Below are 11,094 nucleotides of genomic sequence, written 5' to 3'. Positions count from 1 at the left end.
TATAGCTTTTTTCGGTTTTCTATAGCCTTCGGTTGGTACGGTTTCGCATATCAACCAAACCATAAACCGAAAGAGAGGAATTTTCTAAAAATAAATCTAGGAAGCGAAAATTTAACCTCAGCAGATCGTAACAACAAGGCTATTCTACTGTTTACAACACCCTGCCTCACACTCAAATCGTCTGCAAGGGATTTATTTCTACGTATGGTTAAATTGCAATACGTCGACAAGGAAACCCGAATTTTCGATTGGGGAACTCGTTATCAGCCTGCTATAACACATAGCCGGAGTTTATTCTTATACGAGTATAGATGTGTAGGAGTAAAAATCATCACATTCTAGCATAGATTCTGACTTAGAGGCGTTCAGCTATAATCCAACAGATGGTAACTTTGCGGTAATGCTCAATCGGATAGCCGTAAAAACTAATTATCTGAATTAACAATTCCTCTCGTACTAAGTTGAATTACTATTGCGACGACGGTTAATAGTAAGGTAAAACTAACCTATCTCACGACGATCTAAACTTAGCTCACGTTTTCTATTAATAGATAAACAATCCAACGTTTACCAAATTCTACTTCAGTATGATAAGAAAAACCGATATTAAAAGATCAAAAAACAACGTCGCTATAAACGCTTAGCTGTTACAAATTAGTTATCCCTATAATAACTTTTTTAGCACCTCTAGCTTTAAATTTCGAAAGATTAAAGAATCAATAGGTTATACTTTTATGGTTTGTATTTACACTAAAAATCAAAATTAAGGGGACTTTTGTTCTTTTGTTCTACTAAAGATTTCTATTCTCCATAAGTTTTCCTTGGGACATTTGCGTTATAATTTAATAGATGTGCCGCCCCAGCCAAACTCCCTACCTAACAATATCTTCATCCCGGATCAGCCCACAAAGGATTTTAACACTAGAAGTTAGGCGGTAAAACCCAGTTTCGCTTCAATAAATAAGTAAAGAAATAGTACGAGTGGAGGTATTTCACCAGCGCCGAAGCTCCCTCCTATTCTACACCTCATATGTCTCTTCATAATGTTAAACTAGAGTTAAGCTTAATAAGATCTTCTTTTTCTGCTGTTTCTACCAAATCTATTCCTTTAACTATAATTTCGTTAAATAATAGATAAGAATAATAAAAATCTTATTAATCTATTTATACATATTACTAATTAAATAACAAAACATTTGATTATTTTAAGAAAGTTATAATTACTTTTATTATTTATTTGTACTTAATTGAATTTCTTTACTTTGATATTTAGAGTATTAAGTAGAAATTATATTACATCAATATTACTTTCTGGCCATTGTAATACTATATTTTAATTAAATAATTAAATTTTTTTTATTCGTACCAATTCTAAATCAATTATTAAACGTATGCTAAATAGCCAAAACCTACCAAAAACATTTTTCAAATAATTTTACAAAATTTTGGCTGTGAAGCTAAAACTAAACTAGTCTGTTGGAATCCACCCAAAGCTTAATGTACTTAATTTTTAGAATTAATTTTTTTTCTGAAGTTACAGATTTATTTTGTTGATTTTCTTTATTTACATTGTTTTATTAATTAAAAGCTTTTCACTTTAGAGATTTGCTACAGTTATAAATACAACTTGGCATAAAAGTTATTCCTTTTTTTAGATTTTTAAAAACAATTGGGAGTATATTGGATTTAATAAAGGTGTTGAACTCTGCTAGTTATTAAACCTTAATTTCGGATAAACCGATTTTAAGATAATGGATTATTAAAAAAAAAGAGAATTTTTTCTAGAATTTCTATTTGTGTTTTCAAATTTATTTACATTATTGCATAAAATTTATATCCAAATGTTAGAATATTAATCAATTTTTCTTTCAACAGGTGTTACAAATGTGAATTTTAAAACAAAATTTTCCTATACTTTAGAATTAACTAACCCATATTTAACTACTATTCACATAAAACCTTTTTTTATTTCAATCTTTAAAATTTTTATTTAAGTATTTACTATTATTATTAAAATTTATATTAAAGATTATTTTACCCAGAATTATTTTTAAAATTTTATTATTAATTTTTATATTTGTTTATTTATCAAAACTTGGTTTTTACCTTGACAGTAAAATATAAGTAGTATACTTAAGCACTATCCATTTTCAAAACTAATTTATTTAGCAAATAAATTATTATATATTCTTTAGTAGATTTTGATTTTTATAATTATTATTCTGTTGTTTAGATAAATTAACACTTTTTATAATATTTAATAAACATACATTCCAATATTTTAACCTTATGTTTGGTTTATTCTACATCACCAATTCTATTTACTAAAAATGGTTTATTAGTAACAATACATTCAAATATCCACATTTAATTAAGTAATAAAAACTTTTTATATATTTAAAGTTTAAAAATAAGTGTCACGGCCCAGCCATATTGACTAACCGGATTAGGAAATAGGGCTTGGCGCGACAAACATGCTTCTGTTTCTTGCTTCTGTTTTGCTCACAGAATTATTCTTTGTATAATTTCTCGGATCTTCCTGTTTGAGAGAATATGCTTCTTATTCTGCACTTATGTATTTTGTGTTGTCCGAAACAACACATGTTCGTTCCCTCGGAACAGTCGGAAATATTAACGACTGGACTATTTAATTACATATGCATGGTTTGACGCCAAGGCTTGGACATTAGTAGCCGGGATAATCGCAAGCGCTCACGACCTCATGAGCGCTCACGACCTCGACACCACTCACGACTAATTGCTTGTCGTATCTTGAAGTTTTATAAAGAACTTCCTCATGTATATATAGACCTTTGAACGATGACAGTCTCTGGGTTTACTCTTAGACTTCATCAGTCAACTTATCAACTTAGTCTACAACCTACTTGAACAGTATTTAGTCTCACAGCTAATTACTGTGTTACACTTTCTATTCATACAACTTTATATCTTCACCCCGAATACTATACTACCCTCTGAGAGATCTGAACATATAGAGTTAAGAAACACAGCAAAATACTAAGCTGTTTTAGGAAACCTTACCAAGGAATCCTGGGACAAATGTAACACTTTGACCGATTTAACTTTTAAAAGAAGGTAGTGTATGTCGAGAAGTTACGGTCTATCAGACATAAATACAAGTAGTGAAAGTCAAGAAGACTTCTACAATCCCCTTAAAACTTTAGCACAACTTGCAAATCAAAAAGTAGTTAGACACGCTACAGCACAAACCAAACTACTAGCAAGTCAGGTAAGCCCTAGTCTCGAACTACAAAGTAGAACTAATATCAAAAAAGACGAAGAGTCTATTAGAGTTTATAAACCACTAAGATCCCAAAACGAAATTACAACAATTGAATTAGGTATTCAAGTACAACCTATAGAAAGACCACAAGAAAACGCGCGCAACAAACACATAAAAAAACTCAGTACAGACATTAACAACCTACTAACAATATTAAACATATCTACTGAACAAATGAACATCGATCCTACCAACAATAGAGAAGGAAACTCCACCAACCCCCAACCAGAAAACTCCCCTCCTCCTAAAACCCTCGAAGAATTACAAATGCAATTGGAATTCTTGCAAAAGAAATACAACCAAGACATCGAGGAAACCACCACCAAAATCTCCATCATGGATTCAAAAAAAGCGAAGATAGAAAAAGAGCATAACGAGCTCCAAAAACGATTTAACAGCATAAAACCACTACGAATTAACGACCCAACTAAGTTCAACGGAACGCCTAAAAAACTTGATCACTTTCTCCAGCAACTCGACACCCATTTCCAACTCCAAACCGGACGATTCCCTAATAATAAAACCAAAATCTTCTTCGCAGGAATATACCTCAAAGGTACTATCCTACAAACTTACATCACCTACCAACAACATTATTCCAAACCCATTAAGGAACAAAAAGAGCATGTTGTCAAAGTTATAACCAACTACAATACCTTCACCAAATTCCTCAAACAGTAGTGTAGAAAAGACGACAAGGTCTCTCGTGTACGACGAAGTATTACCTCTCTCAAACAAACCAACTCCGTTCGAAACTATTTTCAAAAATTCAACAAATTCGCAGTTCTAACTGAATGGGACGACGGTAATTTTTACTATTGAACAAGAGAAGGACTTAAGACTGAATTCCAACAATATGTTTACATTCAAAAGAAGGAACGGAAAGATAAAAACCTCCCTGATATAACTCGCATAGAAATACAACAACATACTATCGAAATTAACGATATCAATTTCAAAACTCGCACCAACCAATCCTCCTATAACAATAAAAAAAAAACAATAACAACTCCAACAACTTTGGAAACAAAAAAATAAAAAGGACAACAACGGACAATAAAAACGTGGTAAGAACGGAAGGATGCACCCCAATCAGACTTTTGGACCTACACCCATAGACCTTAACAACACATGATAACAGTATCCGCACAACAAACCCAAAAAGGGTCCAAAATCCAACACGCCGCTATGCTGGAATTGTAATAAAACTGGACACTTTAGGGATAATTACCCGGAAAACCAACGAAATACCACACACCAATATAGACAGTTTCATAACACCAGTCAAAATCTTAAGACTCCAACAAAAGATCAAAAGAAATCTGTCGAATTCAAGATGACACTTCAAAAAAAAACTCTATTGAAGATATTTAATAACGAATCCTCGAAGCCGTTTATGAAAATTCCTCACAAACCTTTACCTCCGATACCCAAATGAATACCCCTGAGTCAACGACCCAAGACGATGACGACGAAAAAATCGTTATTTAACCTTTAGATATTAACTATTTTCCTACTAAAGAACAATATTATTGGCTATGGCAAAATCCTCTACCAGGAAGGTACCTTTGGTATTAACGAAAGCTCAATGGAAAACTCTATCAATACTACTTATAGAACGGGGAATACAAGTATCGACTTGTTAAAAGCGATTTTGAACCTCGAAACCTAATAGTTCACTTAAGAGCTACGCAACAACAACCTCTCACCGAACAACTCTTGTTAACTATCGATCTCTCCGAAGCGTATGAATAACACTTCGTGCTACCTCTACTTTCTGACTGGGATAACGACGCATATTTTTTTTTATTTCTTTCATCAAAAGACTCTTTTTCTTTTACCTCAAATGACAAAGAAAGCTTTTTTGTCAGCAGAAACATCTATAGTTCCGATTGTAACAACAAGACTTACACTTAAGTAGATTGGATGACCAAAGAAGATTAAGAATACATTAGATGTCTTAATTGCTACATAGGATGTAGTAAATACAACTACGCACGAGAATATAAGTGGACAGACAAAATAAAACTCAAAAAAGCCTTATATCAAACAAACCTCGATTTATTCAAAAAACTCTATGCCAACCACTTCGAAATATATCACCTCGCAATTAACGCCAAATACTCGGTTGAAACCTATAACCCACTCCCTAGCTATCCAATGGTAGGAGAATCTAAACTCCACAAAAAAGTCGGATGTTACTTATACATTAGAAGAATTGTCGAATATATTTTATACAACGACACCTTTTATCTCTGTTCTGGATGCTACAGTGACTGGTACTACTATACAAAACACGTAACTGCATTCAACATAGTTTTCGAAGACGATTTAGGATAACATATTTGTTTTATTTGTTTAAAAAAATTATAATTTCAAACTTATATCCAACTCCTGGTCTATATGGACGAATGTGTTTAAAAGTTGCGACTTAGTTTCTTTAAAGACCTCTTTATTTATAAATAAAATATTGAATTTCTACTCGACGGACACCTTTTTATTTATGGAAGTGTCCCTGACGAAGGAAAATCATGCCATATGTGTTCTGAAATTGCTACTTTCCTCCTATACGGATAATTATATCTCTGCAGTAAACACCAGCATACTTGAAGAGAACGAACCAAATTCGTGTACTTTGCAGATATAAAAAAAAACCAGAAATAATTAGAATACCAATGTAATTTATGCTACGAAACGGAAAAAAGCTGGAACAACCTCCTCGATCATTATTTCGAGAAGCACATTCTATGGATCCGTGCTACGAAAAGTCCCTTTAGACGAAATGGCCTTAAACTCATCAACGAAAGAAAAGTACAGAATAACAAAATCCTTAGCGCAAGATATAAGCTCGACCTCGTAACCTACTTAAAAAATCAAGAAAAAAAAATCTCCTATCCCATAGACAATCTCAACCAAACCTGTCATGGAGATTATTTTCACAACAGTAAGAAATCTTGCGAATTCTACAAGAAAACTCCCAGAAAGCTTTATTACGACGAACTCCTCCTATGTAACAAGCACGCCAATAAATAGATTCTACGAACCAGCCATGCGCATTACCTCAAGATAATTACGGAAACAAGACGAAAAGTACCTTACGGATATCGATGCCACCTCTGTGATAACAAAAAAATTAGACAATAAAACCAGTTTAAAAGACATTTCCTCAATCACCACACTATCTGTTTCTCCGACCCACATAACCCATTCTACTCCCTCCACAATTATAAATCACCACACGAATCACCTCCCCCTTCAAAACCAGATTTCGACGAATAGAATAATATCCCAGAAGAATTCCTCAAGAATTATTTAAACTAGAAATACCTCAGAAATCGATACCTCCTGAAAGATCTAGTTTACGCATCGTTAAAACCAGATCAAGAATACTCGAATTCAACTTTACTAAAAGACACCTTATTCTTCCCACTTATATTAACGGAACACTAATCAGCACGTTAATCAACAATAGTGCTGAAGACTCTTTCATCAATTCGAAAATTGTACAAAAACTTAATCTACCAACCAAGCCAATAGAAATCCCTATCTCTGTTACCACCTTTAAAAGAAAATCCCTCGGAACCATTACCAAACAAGCCACAATCACACTTATAATTAATAGGCATATCGAAATTCTCTCAATCAACATTTTAGATACTCCTTATGACTTAATCTTAGGGTATCCATAGCTCGAAAAATACAACCCAAACATCAACTGGCGACAAAGAACCATCAATTTCTTTCGCTGTTCATGTCGACAAATTAAAAGCAACAATAGTACTACTCGTACAAAAAATCCCTTTTTTGGCAAAGAAGTTCATTTTAACCTCACCCAACATATGTCACTTAAAGAAGTTAAAAATCGAATCAAGAATAAGCCAAAATTTATTCGATGCTTCTTAGTGAAGGCTAAAGAACTCGTTTAAACCACTAATCTCAATATTCCTACTTGGGTTACCTCTGACAACCGTTTAGTCTTCAAACCATTTGAAGAAAGCGAGCCCTTACCAAAAATTAATTAATTTACCTACCACATACCTCTCAAAGAAGAAACGTAACCAAGGTTTTTACCCATATATGCATGCATAGAAGAAGAAACTGCTGCTTTTAGAGAATATATCGACGAAAATTTAAGAAACGGGTATATTCGCTTCTCGAATTCGTTAGTAGGATACCCTATCCTTTTCGTTCCTAAGAAAAATGGAAAACTGCGCATATACATCGACTACCAAAGTCTCAATGATATTACCATCAAAGACACAGGACCTTTACCTCTCATAAACGAATTTTTTGATCGCTTTATAAACGCCCAAATATTTTTTAAACTTGATATTGTCAACAATTACTACAATATCCGAATTAACTTTGGAGAAGAATGGAAAACCGCTTTTAGATGCCGCTATGAATTGTTTGAATATATGGTTATGCCTTTCGGACTAACCAATGCGCCTGCATCTTTTCAAGCCTTCATAAATCATGTTCTACGAGAATATATCGATGTAATCTGTATTATCTATCTAGACGACATTTTGATCTACAGTAAAAATTTCGAAGAATATAAGAAATATGTTAATCTGATCCTTGCTTTTCTTCGAGAATACAACTTGCGATGCGCAAGAGAAAAGTCTAAATTTGCTGTTACCGAATGTGAATTCTTAGAAGCCATAATTACTTCTAATAGTATTAAAATAGACCCAAAGAAGGTTTAAACCATTCAGGATTAACCTATCCCTCAAGAAGTCAAGGAAGTACAATCATTTTTAGGATTTTGTAACTATTATCGACGTTTTATTCGAAAGTATAACTTTATGTTAATAGCGCTATCTGAACTTACGAAAAAATAAGTTAAATTTGAAATGATGTTTGAACAAATCGCTGCTTTCGATACCCTCAAAAATTCCTTCGTATTTGTTTTAATTCTTAGAATTTATGACCCAAAATTACCTATCAAAGTTGAAATAGACACCTCTGTAGTAGCTCTTAAAGCTTGTTTACTACAGTTATATTTAAACAAAGAATAACATCTAGTTGCCTACATCTCTCACAAATTTGATGCTATTTAGCTATGATACGCTATACATAATAAAAAACTCATAGCTATCGTAAAAGCTTGTCGAAAATGGCGTGTCTACCTTTAAATAAAAGAACTCTTTATTATCCTCTTCGACCACAAGAATCTTACTTATTTTTTTATTACAAAAGAACTTAGTAGACGATAAGTCCGCTGGTGGGAACTCCTATATAAATACAACATAAAAATCGTCCATTTCAAAGGAAAAGAAAACGTACTCGCCAACACCATTAATCGACGATCGGACTTAATAAAAGGAGTAGAACCCGACAAAGATACTATTCTCAAACTACAAAAACGTAATATCACCATCAACAAAGTCTTCAACCTCACGGAACATATTATAGAAAATGAGCTTAAAGGAAAAATTATGCAAAGTTATCAGCACAACGCCGTTACACAACAAGTACTAGAACGAGCTCAAGATTCCCCCCAACATTTTAAACTTCACAATAGAATCATTCTATTTTGTGACGCTTTTTACATTCCCTCGAAGAAATTTTAAATAGAAATCATCTCTCAACATCACAACTCCCCCACTCATAACCACTTAGGAGTAAATCGTACTCAAAAACTTCTGACGAAATTGTATTACTAACCTAACATAAGAAAACATATCAAAGAATACATCAAAACTTACGATATATGCTGTCGAAATAAGCCCAATCAACATAAACCCTACGGAACTCTCCAACCCCACAACATACCCTATACACCTTTTGAAGTTATTACCTATAACTTTATTCAAGAAATACAACCCTCACAAAACCCACTTACCAATTTCATCTTCAACAAAATCCTAGTTATCACCTACAAATTCTCGAAAACCACTATCTTCATACCATAGCATGAAAAGTTCGGAACAACCGAATTTCAACATATCTACCTCCAACATGTCTTTTCCAAATACAGAATCCAACACAAACACATCTGCGACCGAGATCGATTTTTTCAAAGCAAGTATTAGCAATCAATCATAAACCAGACTAATACCAAATTAAATATTGCTTCCAAGGTACATCCTCAAACGAATAATACTTCAAAACATCTAATTCAGACCCTCGAAATATATCTCCGATATTTTGTGAATTATACGCAGACAAATTAAATATCTCTCCTCCCCTCTACCGAATTTGCATATAATACCTCGCAACACTCAACCACGAAACTATCGCCATACGAAGTCTTGCATGGATGGACTCCAAAAACCTTTTTACCCCCCCTCCGACCTAAAAAAGTCGTACCTGACGCTAAAAAACATATAGAAAAAATGAAGAATCTTCATAGTATCCTTAAGAAAGACCTTCAATTTTTTCAAGAATAAATAACTTATTACTATGATAAAAAACATCTAGAAGCTTTTTTATTAAAAAAAGGAGATAAAGCATATCTACTTGTGTGAAATTTAAAAACTAAACGCCCTAAAAAACTTGATTTTTAGAAATATGGCCCCTACACAATCAAAAGATAATTGGGTAAACACCAATACGAATTGGATATATCTGGACCCTTACGAATTCATTGTATATTTTATGTTTCTTTCTTGGAATTTGTTTTACTTGGATTACGGGAAGACCTAGAAGATATAAAAATCGAATACAATGACTACATCGAATATGATGTTGAAAAAATCTTCGAAGGATTTAATGAGAATAACGAGTATTTTGTTTGATAATTTTTATTTTATGGCCCAAAAGACGACTTTTGGTAGCTAGAGGAAAATATCTCCCCAAAACTCATCCAATTTTATCTAAAGCAATTTGGGATGCTCGCTCAGCAAAGTAACGCAACGCCAAAAAAAAGACGTGGATGATTTAGAAAGAATACCGATTAGTAAGAAGCGAAAATCACAATAACATTTATGGCTTGCATACACTTAACAACACCCCTCATTGTAAATACACTTTTTTATGTACTACTAGTACAACCAGTCTAAATTAGCCTCTTTAACCTCCCAGTGTCGAAGAAGCTTATTTAGAATTTCTCGTTAAACAGGCTATGTTAACAAAAAGGTATGTAATGAATGAATCCTCTTAGACAAAGAAACGATATTAGGAGTTAGAGACTTTGTGAACGCAAGAAAAAACTCTCGATAAAACATTTTGTTTTGAAATTGAAAAGAGTTACGAATATAAGAAAGAATTAAGCAAGATTGTTTTGAATATCTCCATAAATATCTCTTAAGAACTTCGATATGGAAAATTTTTTTTGATTCTGGAAGAATTTAGTAGTAGTTGAGGATCCTGGAAGATTTTACTGTGGTATGTAAAAATATTTTATAGGTGCGAAATTTTTGTTAAGTATTTTTTTCGGAATAGTTTTTCTATCGTTAATCTAAGGATTTATGAGATCCTAAGTATTTTCTTTTAAATGATTTAGTTGTTCTTGAACACCTGGATCAGTTTTTTTTACTTCTTCTCGAAGAGTATCTTTTTCTAATAGAATTGTTTTTGTATGAATTAAGCTTTTTTTATGTTTATTAATAATGATGAATAATTTCTGTTGGTAGCGATTTATTTCTGTTGTAATTTTCTTAAAAGAATCTAAGAAATCTAATAAATCCTTTTGAGCTTTTTTGACTTCATTCTGTCAATCCAAAACATCTTTCTGAATAATCTTGAATCATACAGCTATCTTCTGAAGTTTTCGATATTTGCGACTTTGTGCTTTTGAGATACGAGATACTGAAGAGATTATAAGTTAAAATCAGAATATGATT

General features: G+C 32.7%; 1 protein-coding gene across 1 annotated transcript; it reads left to right on the top strand.

Moving 5' to 3' along the window:
- Nucleotides 1-3,478: 3,478 nt before the first annotated feature.
- Nucleotides 3,479-3,985, top strand: AOL_s00001g1 (uncharacterized protein; the record flags this gene model as incomplete). The annotated part of the gene is made up of 1 exon (XM_011118650.1): nucleotides 3,479-3,985. One exon carries the CDS (start codon nucleotides 3,479-3,481, stop codon nucleotides 3,983-3,985), a length of 507 nt encoding a protein of 168 aa, XP_011116952.1.
- Between the last annotated feature and the right edge of the window lie 7,109 nt (nucleotides 3,986-11,094).

The sequence above is a fragment of the Orbilia oligospora genome, assembly GCF_000225545.1.
Source record: "Orbilia oligospora ATCC 24927 unplaced genomic scaffold scaffold00001, whole genome shotgun sequence".
Lineage (NCBI taxonomy): Eukaryota > Fungi > Ascomycota > Orbiliomycetes > Orbiliales > Orbiliaceae > Orbilia > Orbilia oligospora.
This window is presented reverse-complemented; position numbering and strand designations above follow the sequence as displayed.